We start from the raw sequence: 23,344 nt of genomic DNA, 5'->3' as shown, positions 1-23,344 counted from the left end.
CAGGCAAGAATACAGCTGTAAGTCCTCACTTAGTTTAGCCCTGTAACACTATATCATTGGGTACCAGGTCACCCAGCTGAAATAGCACAACTGTAGAGCCCCATATCTCAGTCTGCCTTCTAATCTAGTATTCAGGGCACTTAGTCAAAACCAGATCTCCAACAATCTGGGCCAATGCACTAATCAACCACTGGACAAAATAAAGTCCCCTCGTATTTCCTTTCTCTGTCCCTACAGTTTTGGTCAAAACTAACCATGTCTCATGAGCTCCACACTGAGTTCAAGATGCTCTAAAATGGCTAGACATGACTTGAGAATACTCAAGGGTTGAGGTAGACTTTACACAGTCTCCCCCCTTCACTGCTGCAACGTAACGGAGCTCAAATGGATCCTAAGCACATAGTTCACCAGACTAGGGCACCTGAACATGTGTTTCTGGACTACACTAAGGCACTTGGCATTTTTTTTTTGGCTCCAAAATAGACGTATTAATTTTTTTCAGGACCATGTGAAATTAAGATTATGCATGAAGTTTAAAAAAAAATGAACCACTGACTAAAACTGAGGTACTGCAAGGCTAGAAAGTAGAATCTGAGCAGAAGTTGCCGGTCTGAATTTAGCCCTAAATCAATTTCACTTGACACAGATGCAATTTTTCCTGGAGAGTTCTCTTCAAGCAAGGACTGGAACTGACAACTTACACAGATTGCTACAGAAATGGGGTCTCTTAAAATGTGTATAATACTGAGTATCTGTATTTATTTTTAGAAAAGGACATTTGTGCATCTTTATACATGAAGCACATCTCAGGATAGCATGATATGAAGCTCAACTATGTAGAATATCTACATTATTCTAATAGCAAACCACAAATATACCACAACTAAGTTCTTCCCAAGGTAAAAGCTAAACAATCTGCTTATATGCATGTGTACAGGCTTCAAAATATTTCAAAACATTTTTCTCAGTATCTTTCATATTTTTACTGTATTCACTTCCTGTGTGCCAAAAGACATACAAGCTGTAATAAGAGACCAAAATATATTTTGATAGATATTTGCTGGTTTTATACATGTATGGAATAAAAATTTCTAACAAATTAAGGGAGGGTGGGAAATAAGTAGTAAGAAAATGAACGAACAATAAGTGTATTGTTTTATCATTTTGCTTTTAATTTTACAAGACTTTAAGATGATTAACTCTACTGTTCTAGTTTACCAATATTTTTGGTATTTTCAAATTTACAAAATAAATTTTTTAAATGTACAACTTCATCCCCAGAAACTGGACCCTTACTGGTTATATGGACAAAAAATTCAGTGATAAATGTCATTAAACTGCAGAGAGTTTGTCACAATATGAAAGCTCAAACTTAAGACTTGCTTTTATATTGTTTACCCATAAGAGATGCAGGTATCTTAAAAAGATCTCCATTGAGGGTATGTGCTCCCCCCCCCCCCCCCCCCAAAAAAAAAAATCCTTTTTTTCATTTTAAAGCAGCAGTGGCAAATTATTAAGACAAAGCTCAGCAGCTCAGTGCGAGTGACAGTTACAAAAACCTCCAGAAGTTAAATACTTGGATTGGACAGAACAAGATGAGAGCATTTCATCAGTTAGTGTTCTCTGAATATAGACAACTTTTCCCGATTTATGGTGTCTGATAGTCCTCAGTCTTTGCTGAAATCTTCAGATAAGTCTGTGGGGGGCGAGGGGAGGGAAGAGAGTTTCAGATATGGACTTATTTAAATAAGTTCCCACAAAACTTAACATTCAATAACGAAATCAGAAAGCATTAACACGTACCAAGAAATTGCATTTTGAACAAGAAAGATTCAAAGATACTACGAATGCATCTAACTGCCCAAAGGTTGGGTGCAGACAAGACTCAGTCTTGGCAATCATTCACTGACAAAAGAAAATCATCGTGACTAACAGTGAAAGCCTTCTGCAGATATGCTAAATCTGACGTTGTCTTCTGCAGAGATGCAACTTCAGCACAGCAAGTGGAAAGAAACTTCCAAGGTACTGCATTAACTTTCACAGCTGGCATAAGGTTGAATGCTGAAAGGAAGGATTTAGTGTCAGTTTGTACAAAACTTCCTTTCCTTCAACAAAAAATTGCTTTGCATACACTTTAAAACAAACAGAATGTTTTTTGCTCAGACACTGTTATCTACTTCTAAAACTCTCTGCTATGCTTAAGGTCATATTTCAGAAGTTAACATACTTATCAAAATAAAAGACCTTGTAGCAGCTAAGTTTTCTTCAGTTGCTTTGTCCGAGCATTCATTTCAAATCTACCCTTCCCTGCAAAAAACAGGTCTCTTTATACAACTGTATTTGAGCATCCAATTATATGTTAATGAGAACCAAGTAGAAACATGGTCACAATAACTCTCTGCATTCCACTGAGAAGCAGAAGAAACCTAGAACCAGGATTTTAGCCAGCTCCTACCAATCACTGGAAATTTCATTTCCTGATTCTCAATGCAAAGAAATCAATTCTACAAATCCACATAGAAACCTCTCCCTCTTTTTTTTTTTTTTTTTTTTTTTTTTTTTTTTTTTTTTTTAAGGGTAAGCTTCAATAAAGAGGAGAGGAAAAAAAAGTGCAATCCTCCACATACTTTTACAATTCAAATCTTAGTTCTCTTCTCCCCTCCAGAAGGGTGTACGTGCAGAATAGACTGTTTCCTCTCCAGCTATTCTTCCTCTGAATATAAGTTAGAGCCCCATTTATTATGTAAATCTTACTCAACACCAGCTGCTATGGCCAAAACCAGATCCTGTTATCTAGGAAACGAGCAGTGTTCTAAGATGCCTATAAATCATTATGTCTAGCTAATGGATACAGTAGTTCAAGTGTGTGTCTAGGGTTGCAGCATATTTCTCTTTCTTAATGGTTGATGCACACTTTCTAAATTGATTTTCTAATTCAAATTTGATTGCTCACTTCCTACCATAAGGACTCCCTTCTTGGGGCTAAACACTACTCATGTGTAGTTTTGTCTCTTCTACAAGAACGTGACTGGAATAAAGTTTTACAAACAATACTTCATTATCCAGAGTCTAGTCACAATGTGGCTTTAAAAATATTTTGGTTAAGATTATGTTAAGCTAAAATAAGTTATTTAAAAATATGTATATTCGAAACTGCTATTGATCTTTTGGTCCTCTTGGTCTCTCCTCCTCCTCGAATTTTTTGAAACATTCAAGGAAGGTGCTGACCTGGTTCTAAAAATTTAGAACATAAGAACATAATAAAAATAAAAAAATATATATTTTTTATTATTTTTTATTATTTTTTTTATTTATTTTTATTTATTTATTTACTATATGACACTCCTCTGTGACGAACTACATTCCAGATAGCACATACTCCATACATCACTAAGGTAGCTTCAGTGGAAAAGAGCCAAGGCTAAAAGGCCCTTCCCATACTAATGTTTTCTACCTCAGAAGCATGCCATATGATGACCACATATGATCCACTGAGATGTAGAAGAGAGTCATTTGGGAGGTAGAAAATGGTTATCATTTGTGCTTTCCTTCTGAAGACAAATACTTGTAATCTTCCTGATAAGTTGTCCTTCTAACTTAACTGTTTCCATGAAGATACATGTCTGTTCACAACAATTTGCATTCCAGTGTTCCCTGATTCCTATCCAGGTAGGAATGAAGGTTGTAAAAGAAACTGCTCTATACTTGCAAAGCTGCCCAAAATCCATAATCAGCATGATTCAATGAGAAACTTGCAGAAGACCAAGAAAGATGGGCACATACTCTCTTTCACCATGACTTTTCCAGTCTAGTTCAGGCTTCCAAAACAGGAAGAACACGAGCCAGAATGGCAATATGTGGGGGGGGTGGGGGGGCAAGGGAGCACGGATCACACCCAAAGAAACATTTCCTCATCACATCCTAGGACAAGACACTCTGAGACAAGGCTTTGCATCTGCTTCCAAGTCAGGTCTTATAAGTACACAGGACAGCAACAAGCTGTTGTTGACACTGAACTAACAGTAAGCAGAACTTTGTTCCAAAAATGTTTTAGCTCCAAGTAACCCTAACTGTTGAAGAACGCTAATTACCGTTTTAAACATATTGCTTTACAGGTTTTAAAAACCTTCACTATATACATTTTAGTAAGTGTAAAAAGCTTTGGAAGTGATCATTTACACATAAATGCTTTTCTATAATAACATGAAGATCAAACTGACGTGCAACATTAGAGTTGCTGTAAACTTCTTCACAAGAAAGTAATTTGCATCATACAGAATTACCTATGCAAATCTAAGATTTTTATATATTACAAGAATAACATTAATGGCTTATCAAGACCAATATGGACTGTAATTTAAGTTGTTGTCACAACTGTAAAGTTTTGAAGTTAGTATCTTCTACTGTTAGATACACATTTTCTCAAGAACATAAATTGAGAAATCATTTAATGTCATTTTAACTGATGAAGGAGCACGCACTACTGAATTGCAATGAGCAAGTAACCCCAAAGACAGTATTGAAAAGCTGGGCATGAACTCTTCAGTGCACTCTTAATAGCACCAAGCATTCAAAAATACACTTACAGTTTTGGATAATGGATCATTTCAAGTCATACCAGAATACTTACAATGCTGATTACTAGTTTGCTAACACTGAACTACACTCTTTCCCAACATATCTGTTAGAAGAGATGAAGCAACAGACTGAGCTTGAAAAACAAGCTACAATTTAGGAACACATACTTTTTTGAGAAACAGGACTAGAGAGAATATAGAAAGCAGTGTTGACACCATCTCCCATTTACTAAGAGTAGTATCACACTATTTTGAATCTGCTTACTGGCACAAACTTTTCCAAACAACATATACAATCCTGCAGAAATATTACGGTTTCAAACTTTGGAGATATGACTACCTCCTTTTCCTTGGAGCTTTATGGCTGAACAAGGCACTAGGCATACCAGATTACACTTAACTGAAATTTTAAGAGTGAGCCTGTAAAACAGCAGCAACTTAACAAAAGTAGTAGGGAGGGAAAAAAAAAAAAGAAGAAGCAATTTCTTCACAGAATAGTTTGTGTTGGAAGGCACTTCTGGAGATCATCTGGTCCAACCCCCTGCTCAAGCAGGGTCAGCTACAGCAGCTTGCCCAGACCCGTGTCCTGTTAGATTTTGAGCATCTCCAACACACTCTGGGAAACTCGTTCCAGTGTTCCACCACCCTCACAGTAAAGAAGTGTTTTCTAATGTTCAGGTGGAACTTCCTGGCTTTCAATTTGTGCTTATTGCATCTTGGCCTTCTTTGATACCCTCCTAAGAAGTCACAGGAATTAGATAAAGTAGAAAAATTTAGAAAATGTAGAAAAATAATTTCCTGCTATGGATAGAATATATGAGAGAGACTGGATCATGTTTGTACTAGTAAATACTTGCAAAAGATGCTAGCATGCTTTAGAACCCTTACAAAACAGCAGAGAATGGCATGTATATTAATATATTTAAGCATGCTGCTGCAAAGATGAGTGCCTTGAAAACAGTCTATTAAGCTAATTTCTATTTGAAATAAGAAGTTATTTTTAATTCACCTCCAGATACTTTTTATCATCTATAAACTAGATTATTAAAAGACAAATTGGCAGCTGTTAGGTTTTGTTTTACTACGATCTGCTTTTTATTTATTTGTTTTCAGCTGCCAGAGAGTGACTATATGCAGCAATTTGCAAAGAATTACATTCAGCGTACTACTTGCACGCGATAAGATGAGCAGATTATTACTACCTGGCTAGAAGAGAAAGGCAGCTGCTTGAACAGTGCAGAAAGGGGCAGGCTGCTCCAGCAGAAGGTGGCAGGAAGCAACACAACATATATGTTAGACTATTCTATGTGAAAGCAGTTTGAAGGATTATGCTTCTGACACTCACATCTTACTCATATACACCCTTTACTAGCCTATCATACTACACTTACAGACTGTATAGAGCACATATTAAAAAGAAGATACAGAAAACAGTTGTTACAAGTGAACAATGATGTCAACTCAATTAAACTGATGAAAATACCATTACAGAATATCTTCAACTCTTTAATTTGATCTTTTGAAGTGTCTTCATGCCATCTGGCTTTCTTAGTCGACGTCTCACTTCCTCAGTGTGATTATACATACATACTAAGTTGGTAATTCCACTAGAAGAGTACAGTAAACATCTGTAATTTTTTGACATTTGTACCAAAAGTTTATGATGGCTATACTTTTACCATATGAAGTGTCAATTAAGAAACCACCTCAAGAATTCACTATTGCTAAATACTGAGTTTACATTTGTTACTTCTGAAGCTTTCAGGTTCACAGAGGTGAGAAGCTTGTATTACCAGAAAACATTAGTAATTAGAAGTTCATATATTCTCATGAAATTACCTTTAATTTATGACATTCCTATATTGAAAACTATTGATTATCCCTCAGAATTGAAAGCTGTTCAGTTTATTGGCCTAGGCACAGGCAACTTTTGTCATTACGTTTTATAAAACAAACTCAGCATTTTTAAGAAATAATATCAGAATATATATGCTCCCATATTTCACAAGTTTGAACAACTTTTTTTGAAAGACCATGATTTGCAAGTATCAGAAAATGATTTGGAAAATATATTTCTATTAAATCCAAACCAAAAGATCTCTGAATCTTTTTTTCCTAATTCAAATCCATTGGCTTTACAGCAACCATCTTCTCCCATTTTTTAAAAAAAGATTTCCATAACTCAGTAATTATACTATGCACAGGCAAAAAAGCTTAACAAGTACTTATGAGAAAAAGCGACAAAGCAATACTAGACCTTTGCCTTTCCCCAAACTAATTCTGTAAAAAAGCACGGTTATTCAAACAAGGTTATTCCTTCCTTATGAGAAAAAGGCTGGATGAACTTCCTTCTTCCACACATGCTCATGGGGACACAATCAGTATGTGGAGAACTACTTCTCTTCCTTGAATTCCAGGCAGAAGCACTGTCTTTAATTTTTCCATGCTTCAGAGGCAAAGCAAAGAAAAAGAGCTGTTTCCAATACAGCTTTTACAGATGTATGAAGAAAGTGAAAGAAAAGATCAACCACTTTAAAAAGAACGTGTGTTAGATACCTAAACTGTTGTCTGAACTTTTAGAAGACAGTAACAGAAGAGCTTACTGTGCTACTACTCCCTTTAAGGACAACAGCCCAGGTCTCAGAGCTATTGTCTTGGCTGTCCAAAGATTCAGGGGGATAACTGTAATAATTACATTTTTCAAGAGTTTTGCTTCTTGCAACCATGAGAACAAAACATTTTGTTATTTTTGATTTGAAAGACTTAAAATCAGAGCTAGTTTTGCAGAACAATTCTGCAGCATATCAGTCTCCACGGGAGCAAAATTCTGATAGATGGACATCCTACAGTCTGTCAAGAAACCAATGGATTTGAAGTAAACTATACAAGATCTCAGCATATGCCAGCAACATACATTCTGATGCAACATATAAAAAGTGATGTTATTAAAAAAAAAAAAAAAAAAAAAAAGAAAGAAAGAAAAGCCAAATGGAAGGGAGAGGGAAGGGGTAAGCGTGGAAGATGCTTGGACAGAGCTACTGAGGAGCTTTATAATAGAATAAAAGTATTTCTGAAGTGTCTTTTAAAATTATAGAAAATAGAAAAGATTAGAAACTCAAGGCATGGTATCAAGAGTGAGAACAGTAACATAAGCATGACTTATAAATTTTTAACAAGTACAATGAGAGCAAAAAGTGCTAAAAGTTAGCTTAATAGCTATACCTGGATATGAGGATGAGACAAGAAAGCATACAAGAAAATTATCTTTGGAGAAACTCCTCTGCACTGTCTAAAGGAAAATAACAAAGGACACAACTATCTTCTTCACTGGTGCAGGCTTTACAATATAAACTCTTCTAACAACAATCAGTCATGAAATCCAGTCAAAACTTGTCTTAAGATGAGTACAAATGAAAATGTAGTACCAAATAACAGCTCAAGATGAATTTCCTAAAGAAACTAAAGATGGCAGCAAAGTCGCAAGCTATCAATTGAACAACAAGAGAAAAATTCAAATGAAAAATGTAAGGTCTAAATAATTCTTACATCCTCATTCAAAATGCTAAAACTTTTCAGGTTACTTTTTTCTTTTTATAAACAACAATAAAAAATAGGAAACCTATTAGAAAGAAAAGCTGTGAACCACAGCAAGCATTTTTTAAATAACCACCACTTTAGTTTTCATAAAAGGGGCTCAACTTTGGAAACAATAATGAAAGAGCTGGCATCTGGGTTACTTCAGAACACATTAATAGGTTTGCAATGCAAAAGAGCCAAAATGCAGTCTCCTTGCTTCTCTCTGTGGGGCTACCACAGGACAGTATCACTCCACCATTCAAAATTAATCATATCCTTGATCTTATTTTTGACATAGTTATCAATACTGAGCAAGAAGAATACCGAGCCCTGAACAAAGTCCACAAAAGTTCACTTACTATATCCTTAACAGCAAAGCCTGAACAACCAGAACCAGGAATGTCATTGGAAAGAAAGGACAGACCTGTTTTAATCGAGAGAGGGATACCCTTAGAATCATGGAATCAGTAAGGTTGGAAGGGACCTCGGGACATCATCTAGTCCAACCTCCCTGCTCTGGCAGGGTCACCTAGAGCATGGTAAACAGGGTTGCGTCCAGGCAGGCCTTGAAGATCTCCAGAGAAGGAGACTCCACAACCTCTCTGGACAACCTGGTCCAGTGCTCTGTCACTCTCACAGGGAAGAACTTCCCCCTCACATTCAGGCAGAACTTCCTGTGCTCCAATTTCTGCCCATTGCCTCTTGTCCTGTCACATGGGACAACTGAAAAGAGTTTGGCCCTGTCCCCTTGACACCCTCCCTTCAGGTACTTGTACACATTGATAAGCTCCCCCCTCAGTCTTCTCTTCCCCGGGCTGAAGAGGCCCAGCTCTCACAGCCATTCCTCCTAGGGCAGATGCTCCAGCCCTCTGATCATCTTCGTAGCCGTATGGTGGTCTCTCTCCAGTAACTCCATGTCTCTCTTGTCCTGGAGAGCCCAGAACTGGACACAGCACTCGAGAAGAGGCCTCCCCAGGGCTGAGCAGAGGGGCAGGATCACCTCCCTCGACCTGCTGGCAACACTCTGCCTAATGCACCCCAGGAGACCATTGACCTTCTTGGCCACAAGGGCACATTGCTGGCTCATGGTCAACTTGTCAACCACCAGGATTCCCAGGTCCTTCTCTGCAGAGCTGCTCTCCAGCAGGTCAGCCCTCAGCTTGTACTGGTGCCTAGGGTTATTTTTCCCTAGGTACCGGACTCTGCACTTGCCCCTGTTGAACCTCATGAGGTTCCTCTCCACCGAGCTCTCCAGCCTGTCCAGGTCTCTCTGAATGGCAGCACAGCCCTCAGGTGTATCAGCCACTCCTCCCAGCTTGGTATCATCAGCAAATTTGCTGAGAAGGCACTCTGTCCCCTCATCCAGGTCGTTGATGAAAAAGTTGAAGAGGATGGGACCCAGTACTGAACCCTGGGGAACTCCACTAGCCACAAGCCTCCAACTAGACTCCACACCACTGATGACGACCCTCTGAGCTCTGCCTTTCAGCCAGTTCTCAATCCACTTCACTGTTCACTCATCTAACCAACACTTCCTGTGCTTACCGAGGAGGATGTTATGGGAGACAGTGTCAAAAGCCTTGCTGAAGTCAAGGTACACAACATTCATTGCTCTCCCCTCATCTACCCAGCCACTCATTCCACCAGAGAAGGCTATCAGAGTGGTTAAGCAGGATTTCCTCATGGTAAATCCATGTTGACTACTCCTGATCACCTTCTTTTCCTCCATACGTCTGGAGATGACATCCAGAATGAGCTGTTCCATCACCTTTCCAGGGATGGAGTTGAGGCTGACTGGCCTAAAGTTGCCTGGGTTCTCCTTCTTGCCCTTCTCGAAGAAGGGAGTGACACTGGCTTTCTTCCAGTCCTCAGGCACCTCCCCAGTTCTCCATGACTTTTCAAAGATGATGGAGAGTGGCCTAGCAACAACATCCACCAGCTCCCTCAGTACCCGTGGGTGCATCCCATCTGGGCCCGTGGATTTGTGGATGTCAGGCTTGCCCAGAAGGTCTCTAATCATTTCCTCCTCAACCAAAGGAAAGTCTTCCCTTCTCCAGACTTTCTCCCTCATGTCCAGGCTCTGGGATTCCTGAGGGCTGCCCTCAGCAGTGAATCCTGAAGCAAAGAAGGCATTCAGTAATTCTGCCTTCTCTGTATCCCTTGTCACCAGGGCCCCCACCCCATTCAGTAGCAGCCCCACATTTTCCCTAGTCTTCCTCTTGCTGCTGATGTATTTGAAGAAGCCCTTCCTATTGTCCTGGACATCCCTTGCCAGACTCAATTCCAACTGAGCTTTAGCCTTCCTCGCAGCATCTCTACATACTCTGACTGCATTCCTATAATTCTCCCAAGTAGCCTGTCCCCTCTTCAACAGTACCCTTTGCCTTTTTGCCTCCACTAAGTGACTATCTCTGACAAACAGACTGAGACTACCATCTCCATTTTCCTCCACCTGTTTCTGTACTTTCAGTATCCAAGTCATTCATTTAATAATTTATTCCCTGTACTTTAAGGAAACCATAAACAAAATTCTTTCTCAACAGCTAAATGCAGTTCAAGGCAAACCATTCAGATGACACATGGTCAAAGCCATCAGTCTACAAAATGATTCTCAAATCTACCTGTCTTCCACCACTTAAAGCTTCAGTAAGGTTTAGTGAATGGACAGGGTCAGATCATGGAAGGGGAAGAATTTGCTGAAGGTATATCCAAGCAAAGCAGACATTATGTTGATTAACAGAAAGAAAAACCTTAAGAATTCACAGAGTTGGTAAGAAATATTAATAATCAGGTAATTCCTTTGGATTCAAATTCTTTGTTTTCAAAAAGCAACATTACTAAGATCATGCTGTTAGCTTGAAGACTCTATGCGATGGCCTCAGATATTCACACTTCAATAACCTTTTAATTGCACTATACTAATGCATATGTATCTGGCTACGAAATCAGTGTATCTTCAGAAACCCAAACTGCTACTAAAAGCTGCACTATGTATTTCCCCATCAATAAAGGCTACTGTAAGCTTTTCTACAGAACTTTTCCGCATAAATTGGAAAGAACTTCAAGACTTCCATCACCTTCAAAATAGCCAACGGTCTGGGTACAAGATAACTAACAAGCTCCCTAAGATTCTAGGAAGACTATGATAGTAGTTGATAGTTTTAGTCCTCAAGCCTAATGAAACTTACAATAGGTAGAGTAAAAATAAATAAATAAATAACTAATAAAAAAATCACCCAACAAATTCTTTTACAGAGACCTGTAAGAAATTATGAAAAAGAATTCCTTTGGGAACCAATGACTGTAAAACACACACAGGCAAAACCACTACCATATAGAGTACCCAAAAGAAGATGAATGTTTCATATCTTTTCTCATAATAAACATACCATTATAATTAAAAAGACAACACATGCACAAAATAAGCATGACACAATACCATGCTCCACTTTCTAGGGGAAGAAGGTGGAAAAAAATATCATATGCAAGTCACTTGCTGTTCAGATACTAGAGCCTACAGGTATACAGTATAAGAACCTACAGGTAATGGGAAATTAAATTCTTAAGAAAAGTACTTTTGAAAGATTCTAAAGACAAAAATGCCCATTCTGATCATCATTCCTTTTTCATTACACCCTGATTCCAGCCAATCCAAACTTTTTCATTATTATCTTTTACATCAAGAAGAATTACAAGCCACAAGCTATATAGAGGCGTATCATAGCCAGCAGCAACTTGCTGAAGAAAAAGCATCTTTTTCAGAGAAACAACTAGAAAAAACAATCCAATCTAGGAGAAACATTTCCTCCTCCTGCTGTCAAAACACCTAGTAGGAATAAGTATCAAGCTTCAAATATTATTCCAATCTTTATTCAGCTGTTTTTATTTCAGAAAAACAAAGATGTGGATGAGAAAAGGACTTAAAGATTAGTAACACTGTTCTAATAGAAACACCAGAAACTGTGTGTTTCTGGGAAGGGAAGCATTCCTTTTACCAATGGACATCTCCCACAAAATGCTGTAATTCCCTTTGAATATAGCAGAAGTTTAATAAAAGAACTAACTAACTTGACACACTAAAATACAGTTCAGTTTGCAGATAAGTTGAAGCGAAGCCTCTCTCTTCCCATGCTGTGGTTGGTCTTACCTAGGTATCTTTTTACACGTTTATCTGATATATGCAAAGAAATGAAATGGGTTTCCTGGGGTTCTTTTTGTGGAGCATATTAGCTGACTGGTCCACTTTTCTTAACAGTCTAAGTTTTGAAATGACAAGGGATGAGAATTTTGGTCATGCATATATATTTTCACATTGTATATTAAAAATATTACTCATCCTTGGAAAAAGCAGAATTAGTAAGATACTTTTTATTTTTAATTAATAATTCAGCATAAAATCTATACTTTCAACACTAGCCCCTTTCAATTCTGAAGTAAAATATTTTTAAATTGCACGTTTAACGTGACTACAGCTCTCTGAAAAGTGCAAATTTCCTATTAGGGTTAATACTGCTTGATTACCTTTCATTGTCATGACATCTATACAATGGATTATAAGCGTATCAGACAGTGGACTAAGTAGGGGAGTACTCGTTGACATAATATGTAGGTCTGTCTTTCTCCTAATATTACCTTATTTGTCACTAAAATGAAGCATTGTGAAGAGAAATTACCAGAGAGCACTTGGGTCCCAAACTCTAGCCCCAGTTACTGAAGGCAATGAAGTTTCGTACTATGTTAATAAAAGGATCAAACTCAGTAATTCTTCAAAGCCAGGTAGCTTTTTGTCCTGCAACTTCTCATAAAAAGCTGCTCCAGCATCTTGGTAGTAAATTGGTTTAAAATCCTAATTTGCAGCCTAAAATCACTCAGGACTAGTTTGCACACATCTGCTTATCTGCTTTTATCCTCAAGGGCTACCTTCTATCGAGTATTTAAACACAAAAATGTATTTTCAAAGCCCTTACCATGTTTCTCAGTTCACATTTTCCTGTATCAAATCAAGTTCTTCTAAAGTCCTCTCTTAAAAATCCTCTACTTCCCAGTCATTGCAGCAGTCTCATTTACATCATGAGGTTGTATACAAAAATACAGCAGTTTATCAAAACAACACTAGAAAACAGCTGAACAAGTGGAAAGCAGAGTACTGATTAACATGTTGTATTTTGCAACTCAGTAGTATAATTTTACTGTATTTAATTATAGTTGGGGAGAACTTCACAGGCAGAGATAGGTCAACATTACAGTTAAAACTCTATCGCAATACCTTAGCTAAATAGATTCTAGCAACCAGACAATTCAAATAATCCGATGTTAGTCTTCTGAAGTAATACATGTGACTATGACCTCATGCTTAAGCCAAATATTCATTACAACCTGTTCATCTCTACATTTTAAATGCTTACTTTAACACAGAACAGTTCAGAGTATGTTTTCTCAGCACACTAGTATTTTAAACAGTAGTAAGAAATTCCATAGCTAAATTAGGTAAATCACTTTCCATATCCCAAAGAAGTTCTCTTCCTCCTCTCTCCTCTCCAAACAGTGAGTGCATACGCAGTTGTTTCACATTTTCATCTGGTTTATCAAAATTATACCCATAAATTATTTGCATCAGTTTTATGGGAGATTCAAAGATTCAGCAGTATCCTTGCGAAAAAAGCACATTTGGGAGACAACAGTATTCTCCTTCTCCAGGACAGAAAATGGAGGCAGTGATGATAAACAGTATGACCAAAAGCACCAAAATATTTCTATGTGGTTTTGTTATCACAATTCTTAAAGGCATTAGCACATTTCTTGGACAAGGAATCCATGAGCTCTCTCCTCCCTTCCCTACTCATTCCCTCACTGGGACATAAATCTAAAGCATCTCCATCTCAAGGTAACAGCTCAGAATGGAATTAAAACCACCTCTTCATGTCTGACCTTACTGAGATACTAGCCTTCGGAATCTAATGCAAAAAATCTCCTATCCACTCCCTGCCCAAAGGCCTCACTTCCTTCCCCCTCCCCTCACACTTCCTGCACTGCTGGGAAGCTGAAGACAGGAACACTTCCAAACTCTAGACACTTAGCTCCTCTTATTAGACAGAGAGGCCAATCATAAAGAATCATCCAATCACTGAGGAAGGAGGAATAAAAAACAAACACAAATCCTCACTATGCAATGCAGAAAGGGACTACTATGAATCTAGTCATGTTCCAAAGAACATCCTGAAAATTTCAGTAGTATTAATATCTATCACCATGTTTTTTTTTGGTACTAAAAAAACCAATTCCACTACTACCGTGCACAACAATTTCACATATATGATCCAGCAATAGAAAAAAAAAAAAAAAAACTAAAGAGTTTTAAGTGACTGTTAGCACATAGACAAATGATTTTAATTGCAACCAAAACCCATTTTAACACAGAACTTTTAATAATTTTATCATATAATATTTACAATTTAAGAATCTGAATAGAGCTATACCTATACACCTATACCTATACATATATATATATATAAATTATTCTGAAAGCAATCAGCAATTCTACTGTTAGAAAGATCAGCCAGTCTAAATTCATGGTACTTCTCTAATGCTAACATAAGTCAGCATGAATCCTAAGAGGTGCATAAGTCAAAAGCAAGTAGTAGGAAATAAACAGAAGGACTAGAAACAGAACTACCCCTGCCATAAAAGCCATTTTCGGTTGTCTAGATTCAATACCAACTATATCTAATCTAACTTAAAGACAGACAAAGAAATATCCAAGCTGTTTTAACTCTACACCCATTAAACTTTATGAATTACTAAACGCGTTCTGATTAAAGATCCTAACCAAAAATAATAATAAAAAAAAAACTCTCTATTATAAACTGTGAATCTAAGGCACTGTGTAAGCAACATTATGAAAGGGTTAATATTTTAGTTTGTGTATTTCACAATCAATACATAGGGAGAGCCTCTTCAAGGGTTATCCTTAAGATAGATACGTTAAGGCATTTTTTTAAGAAACGTTACAGAAACGTTACAATTTTCTCTTGCTTGAAAGGCGTTTGTGTCAGCCAACCCTGAAGAAAGGCAATAATCTAGAATGAAATAGATCTAGCATAGCAAAAATACATGACAAACACTAGTATCACAAAGAATACCACTTAAGTATAATAAAGATTAACAAGAAATTCAGTTTATTATTCCAATTTTTATCTCTGTATAACTTCCGGAAATTGAAAGATACACTGTAAATATAGGCAAACTGAGATTGCCTTAAAGTTTTTCTAGAGGAAATGTGAATTAATATTTCCTTCTGTTCCTTCTAGCCCTTCTGATCTCCTGTACCCATTCAAAAAAGAAAAATGTATGCTTAGAGAACTTAAACACATGAAATGCCATGTAATAAACAGTTTATCGTTCTGTCATTTCAGTCAATTCGTTCATATACTATTACATTGTAATTGTTGAACGCTCCAGCACACCAAAAGCTATCGTCACTGTGTTTATATAAAATAAGCCCATCAATTGGATCAGTTTACTATATTTAAAACTATTAATCTAACGTTTAAAATAAGCCTCAGCAAACAGGACCACACAGTTTCCTAGTAGACACTACCTCACAGAGATGACTTATTTTTTAAAGTCAACAGAGCAGGAATTGAAGGATTTGTCTTATCAGTTTGACTATAACGTGACTGAATATTTAGTTTAAAATCTCGTCCCCACACCTTTTGTGAAAATATCTTTCTATCTACTTCAAATGACAGTAGTAACTACCTATTTAGGAAAGGTAAAATACACATGGTTAAATATTCCATGTGTCTGAAATGCAAATGAGGGCCAGATATGCTATTTGCAAGAACTGAATTGCTGTATCAATCAATAATAAATCACAGAAACACGCAGACATTTTTAGTTGATATTTCACTAAAAGATATTTAGCAATATGCATATGTAGCAATTCAAAGCAGATTTACAGTAGCCTTCCTGAAGTTCCTAAAGATGAGCAAAGTGCTACATAAAATTATGCACTAAACGAAGACACTGCATCCATGGTCCCTAGGAAGTCACCTACATAGTGTTATAAAGGAACAAGAATACTGCTTATACAACTGTATATGATACTACGTATTTATTTTAAATGTTTTTAGAGAACTCTCATGACATCTGTGCAAAAGAACCTGAGCAATCACAACGAGCTATCAGCCCTTCACACCATCACTGCTGCTATTTTCAGTGATCCACTGTTTTTGCCACAGTGGTCTTGGCATCATTATGCTACTCTGATTTAATATTTGTTAGACTGATTTACATCAATGCTATCTGTACTATCTAAATTTCATGGGAAGCTTCTGTAGCTAATATTGAACTCACAGCTTTTGTGCTCTCTCTTCAAAATTCTCTGATCACAAAGCAAAAAGTCCTTTGAAATATGTAGACATCTGAACCCCTGTGAATGATCCATTCTCTAAAAGGATATGCAGTCACCTTAAACATCACTACATCCTCCTCCTTACACTAATCTGGTACGAATAAAATACAGCAGGTAAACTGCAGTGGCTAACATAAAACTACTTGTGAAGTAAGTGTGCTAAAAGTTATCTTCAGAACATGTTTAATAACAGAGTTTTGTTTTTCTACTGCAGAAGCTCCCCATCAACCACCAGCATTAAGTTAGAGTAATCACTTACAGTTTATGCCAGCAAACAAGGCCATTACAGCTCAGAATTTTGGAAAGTTGGTTGTGTTAACATAAAGGTAATACATTGGTAAATGTCAGAACTAGGTGCTGAAACTTCTGCAGACAACAAAGTAACCTGCTAAGTCCATAACCAGCATTTTAGCATAATTCTGTGGAAAGATTAATTTCAGAATATTTTTTAGCCCTAACTTGAAAAGCAGGCAGCTCTTGATATGTCAGCTGAAAGGCATACTGGTGGAGAGTGGACAAGAAAACATAGGCAGAAAATTCTTTGTTTAAATTCAAAACAATTATTTGTACAAAATTCATTGTCAGGAAGAAATAACTGCAGACACACAAAAATAGAATCACTACTAAGACTTCCACAGCAATCTCAGCTTTTGAATCAGAAACATACAGAAAATTAGGAAGTCACAACATTGCTATACCTCTCATATCCCATTTGCAACACAAGCACAACTACAGAAGAGATACAAAAGACGACTAATAAACATAGAATGGATTACAAAATCGGGCAGTCACAACAAATGCAGGGGGGAGGGGAAATAGACTTCAGCTTTAATTCTTCATCGCCCTCCGATTTTGGGGATTCTCTTCATTTTGCTAGTGCGAGTATAGAAAGACTGATATTTGATTGTCATTTTCACCCACTGACCAAAGTGGTGACCCACAACACGCAGCTGGGCAATGCTAGCAACTACCTCAACTCCAAGATTTGATACAAGGCTCGAACACTGGTTTAACAGCAGTTGCATAGTAAGATTCAAAAGGCCAAGTTCTCTTACTGCCAGATACATCTTTATTTCCACATGGATGAGGGTGGAGAGAGATCTGCAAGGAGACTGAGCACTACCCAACTGTCACTACTGCTGCCACTAACAAGCTAGTTATTATGCAGCAAAGAAAAAAAAAAAAAAAAAAAACACGCAACACCTGGCGCACAAATATGCAGACGCCCAGTGGATAGGTGGATTCACAGGGAGATACCTTTCCTTTCCCTTCCCCAATAGGCGATCATTGATGGGTGTGCCAGGAATGGGATATAGGGGGGGGGGGGGGAGGAGAAAAGGGGTGGGAAGTGGATGCTGCAGCCAGGCTGAGTGATGGTTAGGTGGTTAATCATGGTGGCTGAGGAAACATCAGGTCACTTCTCCCCCTTCCGCCTCCCGTGCAATAAAGACGGGGGGCAGCGCGCAGAGGGCACTTGTCATGTCACCGCCGCGGGCGCAAGCTGGGGGGGATGCGGCTCCCCCCACCGCCCGCACGGACTCCCGGGCGGCGACTCAGGTGGGTGCCGAGCACAGCATCCTTCTGCGCCCGCGCCCCGCGGGAGGGGCTGGGCACGGCGGTACCGCGGCGCCCGCCGCCGCCGCCGCCTCCCCCGCTCCGCTCCGCTCCGCTCGGCCGCGCACACGCACACCCTGCCCGTCTCCCGCTCCCCGCGGCACTCACTTGCCGATCACCTCGCAGAGCTCGTACACGTCCTCGAACAGCACGTCGTCGTCGGCCATGGTCCGGGCGGGGGGGGGATCAGCCCGAGAGGCGGCGGCGGCCCCGCGTAAGGGGGGCGAGGGAGGCAGGCAGGGCGGGCCGCGGGCGCGCTCCCCGCCGCGCGGCGCGCTCCCCTGCCGGTCAGCGCCAACCGCCACCACCACGGTAAATCCCAACGGCTGCAACGGCTCCCGCCGCCGACACCTTCCCCGGGCGCCGCCGCCGCCCGCCCGGGGGCTCCCACGGCCGCGCCGGGACTCCCGGCGCCTCCTCCTGCGGGCCGCGGCTCCCCGCGCGTGTCACACACTCCGCGACCCCACCTTCCTCCTCCTCCTCCTCCTCCCCCCACCCCCCTCCCGCCCCCTCTGCGCCGGCTACTCCCCAGCGGCGGCGGGCGAGCAGCTCTGGCTAGCGGGGCGGCGCGGGGTTCATGGAGGAGATCGGCACCACACGGCGAGGAGGGCAGCGGGGCCGGCGGCAGGCGGCAGCGCCGTCTCGCTCCCTCGCCGAGCGGGCAGGCGGCCGCGCGCGCTCCCGGGCGGCGGGGGGGGGGGGGGGGGAAGGCGCGCGCCCGGAGGGAGGGAGGGGAGGAGGGAGCGAGGGAGAATAATAGTGGGAGGGGGAGGGGCGGGGAGCTGCCGGAGCGGCGGTTGATTACGCTCCCAGGCGCGAGACAGGGAAGCAGCAGCAGCGGCGGCCGCGATAGGCCCTTGCTTTACTGGAGGGCGGGCGGCCGGGCGCGCGCGCGCTCCCAGCGGCCGTCACGCAAAGCCGCCGCGGCGCGCGGGCGCGCGCACACCCCTCCCGCCGGCAGGCGCGCCGCGGCGCAGCACGCACGCACGCACGCGGGGTGGCTGCGCTTGTTTCCGCTCGCTTCTCTCTCCACCCTTCCCCCCGCCCCGCCAGAAGCGCGCGCGGGGCCACGCCTACTAGCCCTTGGTGTGTGTGTGTGGGGGGGTGGCCCGCTGTGCGCAGGCGCGGCGTCGGATGACGTCATGCGGCGGGGAGAGCGCGGCAGCCGCGCGGCGGGCGGCTGTGGGTGTGCGTGGCTCTGGTGCGTGAGGGCGCGGCGGGCGGTACCGGCGGGGGGCGGGGCTGAGGTAGTCACCTCTCTTAAGTCGGCCCTGCGCCCCGCCGTTGGTGCGAGGGGAAGGGGGTGTTGTTCGGCGGTGTCTGGGCTAACAGCTGGCGCGGAGCTGGTGGCCCCGGTGCTGTGGGCCGGGCGCCTCACCCGGGGCTCCGCGCCCAGCCGCCGGAGGCAGCCAAGGCCCGGGAGCTGGTGGGCGCTTCGTACGCAGGCGGGGAGGAAAGAGGAGGGGAGGGGCCTTCCGCCGCTCGCCGTGGGTCGTTAATGCTGTTATTTTTGAAAAAGCTGAGGCGTTTCAGCTGCACGCGTGTTCTGTAATGACCGGCGTCCCTTTTAGTTTTCACGAACTTGGATGTAAAAATAAACGCAAAACGTCATTTTTGAAGCTTTGTCCAGGTGGTGTGGTTTCTTTTCTTACCAGTCTATTACTTTTGGGAGGATGTAGGTATTTTCTGCAGCATAATTCGATTCCTCTTCGTTATTAGGAAAGCCACAGCCTTTTTGCTAGCCCTGAAAGTAGTGAATTAGAAGTCCTTTTTAAAGGCTATTCCTAGAGGTACTTTCCCCTTTCAAATATATGATGGCTGGTTTTTTTCCCCTCTGAATATTAAAAATGAATATCTAAGAAAACATGCTTACCTGGTACATTCTCTTCCATTACTTTTGACATGTTAAAAATCTGTACAAAAGACAGACCAAGTTGTTCAGGTGTGCTTTCCCAGTGTTTGAATTAGATGGCTTGCAGGAGAAAGGAAAGCTCTTTCAAAGGAATTAGACAGGAACTGTTTTGCAGTTTAGGAAATGCTTATTTTTGCCAAAGTACTTTAGCATGCATGCAACTTTTTAAAGCTCATTAACACAAAGGGAAATTATACAGTTGTTTCCCCTATACAGGAAAAAGCCTGTCAAAGCAGAATTACCTGATGAGATGGTTTAAAGGTTAGATTTAAAATGCAGAGCTGAGGACACTTAACCAAGAATAATTTTTTCCTTTCTCCAGACAAATTCACAATAAAAATCAAGAGAATCTGTGGAAATAGTAACACCTGTCTCCTGCGCAGTGGTAGCATATAAGGTGAGAGACAGTCTTATAAGACTATGCTCTAAGACATACAAACCCTTATAAAAAATATTAAACACCATCTGCTATTGGGAATGGAAACAGAAAGCCAATAGTTGGATTCTCTTCTCCCTGGATTTCATACTGCTAAACGTGTGGGTTACTGTTTTTCAGTTTTCTGAAGCCAGCAGCACCATGTAATAGTACCTCATAGGCCTCACTGCATTAAGAAGTTGCAAAATATGGGTGAGTATATTTTGAACAGAAATTGTCATCTGATTATCTTCAGTCATCACTAGAAGATAACAAGTTAACAAGAAGAACTGGTACAAAAACACACGAAGAAGAAAAATGCATGTTGACATTGCAGATCCACTCCATACCTGAGGTAAATGTTTTTCCCATTCTAGCAGGACCACTTCACAGAGGTCTCACCTTCCTTTGAATGCCAAGCATTAAGATGCACGCTAAGCTACATCACAACAGACAGACAGACAAAACCAAAACTGAAGAAACCAAGCATAATAATGTGGGGAGTTTCAGGGTAAATTGTTAGAAGAAACCCTTTTAAGCGCCTGGGAGGGCAGCTGGCTCCATCATGGGATGGCAGAGCACATAAGCATCATTTGCTAATGGATCAGGGTCTCAGTGCAGAGAGTCAGAGTTGTCCTGAAAAGGTAGTTTCCTGGAGGATGCTTAACACAAATGGACTTTCCCTAAGATAGGTGATTCATTCCCTAGAAGCTAGCCTGCTTGAACTGTCCTACTACCTTTGAGGAAGGAGAGTGGTGACTTCTTTTTTACCTAACGCCCTAAATGTTTCTTTGTGGAACAAAATTAAGACACTCTTGTTAGAGTGGCTGTAGTACTCATTGCTCAGGGTGTGAAGAAGCAAGATAAATGTATCAAAGCTTATGAATTTATCAGGTCTCCTCATTCAACAGGGAAGACCAAAGCAGGTGCTACTTTTTGCCTTGGATGAAGAGTTAAGAATTTGTCTGAACAAGGCTCTAGGATTTGTATGCAGATCAGTTTTATCAAAAATTGCTACAAAAATAGAATCAGCAAGGCTATCACTAAGTCAGAAATTACTACCACTAATGAGAACTATGCTGTAACTAATCTTAGATTCAAATTGAATGGACTCAAGAAAATAAAGAGCATTATTGCCAATATTGTCAGTAGCCAATTTCCAATAGTAAGTATGATCATGCAGGCAGTATATATGCAGGTATGTTTGTGATCATGATTTCACCCCCAAGTTTGAAAGTAGTCATTCCCTCATTCCCTTGCCCTTTCATAGGCAGACATTAATAAGTTTCACCCAAATATCCAATATATGTCCTTGACAGATTCCAACAACCACAGGAGACCTGGGTTTAATTTAAAAGTTTAAGGTTGAATACCGAAATACGCACATCTAAAATCTCATTAAAAACTACATGACAAAATACTGTTTGAAATACAAGCAGAAAAAAGCCTTACACTTGAAACCTGGAATGATTTGCTTAAAAGGATGATGAAAACAGTTCAGAGCATCAACCGTTCAGTGCTGGGAGAGGGGGATATTGACTTCTTCATAAGAACACTTGACTATTGAAAGAAAAGATATACTTTACCATCCCTAATTGCCTTCCCCAGTCCACTGCACACATTCAAACTGCTTGTTGGTCAGATTCTGAACTGCCAGTTTACAGTGTTGCATTTTTAGGCAAACCACTGTTGTTTAATTCAAAATTTTATTTTAAAGTCATAAGAAATAGTTAAGTATGGGTTTAGGCACTAGAAAATCTATTAAAACTTCATGGGGCTTCCAGATTTTCTCTGGCTATGGCCTTCTTAAGGTGTATCTATATGGTCTATAAGCTACTGATGAGCCACAAAGCAAAAGAGTAAGTTGTTCAAAGTTGTTTGTAGAACCATAATTATCAGTAACATTTAAACAGCCTTTATAGTATTTTCTTTTAAAAGCGTGATGTAAAGGGTACATGGTGATTAACAAGAAATTCCAAGGGTTGACAGTGGTCTGTAATCCAAATAATGTAGGAAGCGCCAAAATCTGTGCTTCATGTTGTAAGCGTAACAATGCTCCCAGTACTTTGATCTGTGACCTGTGTATTTGATCCACTCTCATAGATCTGAAGATGAGCAGGAACTGTTAGTGGTTCATAATACATAATTTTAGAGGCCTATCAAATTTCTGACAAACTTTACCATATTGTTTATGAGTGCAAATTTGATGAGCTGACAAATAATTCACAGTTTGGGCAATAGATATGTGTTTAGATTGCAATGAAAAGAGGCAATATTTTGATCACAACGTACACATTTTCAATCGTTGTCAAAATAGTTGTATCAAGAAGACCCTAAAAAGCCATCAGCTCACCCTGAATAAGTCTGGATAACTCCTGACAAAAGTATATAATTAAGTCAGCTTAGAAATATAATGTGTGGCAGAGCAGTCTGCAACTGCAGAACTCTCAGGTAAACGTTGAACAAGCAGTTCAACATCAGAAATAAGGAGGCCTGGTTTCCCCTGAATGTGTATCTTACAGGTGAATGATATTTATTTCTAGGAAAATATATCTCCAACTGCATTTTTTCCTTAGTGGAGCTTTTTAAGAGTCTCTGCAGTGTGCATTCTCCATTGTTTAATGGAAGGTGGACTTCCCTACCACCCTTCCTCAGTGAAGACAGTAATGAGGTCTCTCTCTTCTCTGCAGCCTGCTCTAAAAAGACAACTGAGGCTTATCTCTGGGATTTGTACCTTTTCCCCATCAAATTCCGTTGAAATTGGCCCACAGGTTCAAAAATACTTGCAAAAAGTTAGATACAGACATGTATGTATATGTGAACATGGCAAAGCATAC

At 40.5% G+C, this 23,344-nt stretch overlaps 1 protein-coding gene across 2 annotated transcripts in view; it reads right to left on the bottom strand.

Annotated features, from left to right (window-relative positions):
• Nucleotides 1-18,858, bottom strand: part of CASK (calcium/calmodulin dependent serine protein kinase) — a 215,998-nt gene extending 197,140 nt beyond the window's left edge. For both annotated transcript variants that reach the window (XM_062599616.1, XM_062599625.1), the window contains exon 1: nucleotides 18,289-18,858. In XM_062599616.1, the coding sequence (XP_062455600.1) occupies nucleotides 18,289-18,347 (59 nt within the window). In that variant the 5' untranslated portion in view covers nucleotides 18,348-18,858. The remainder of the gene's footprint in view (nucleotides 1-18,288) is intronic.
• Between the last annotated feature and the right edge of the window lie 4,486 nt (nucleotides 18,859-23,344).

This window comes from Rhea pennata, chromosome 1 (assembly GCF_028389875.1).
Source record: "Rhea pennata isolate bPtePen1 chromosome 1, bPtePen1.pri, whole genome shotgun sequence".
NCBI lineage: Eukaryota > Metazoa > Chordata > Aves > Rheiformes > Rheidae > Rhea > Rhea pennata.
The sequence above is the reverse complement of the archived record's forward strand: the minus strand, read 5'-3'. Positions and strand labels throughout refer to the sequence as shown.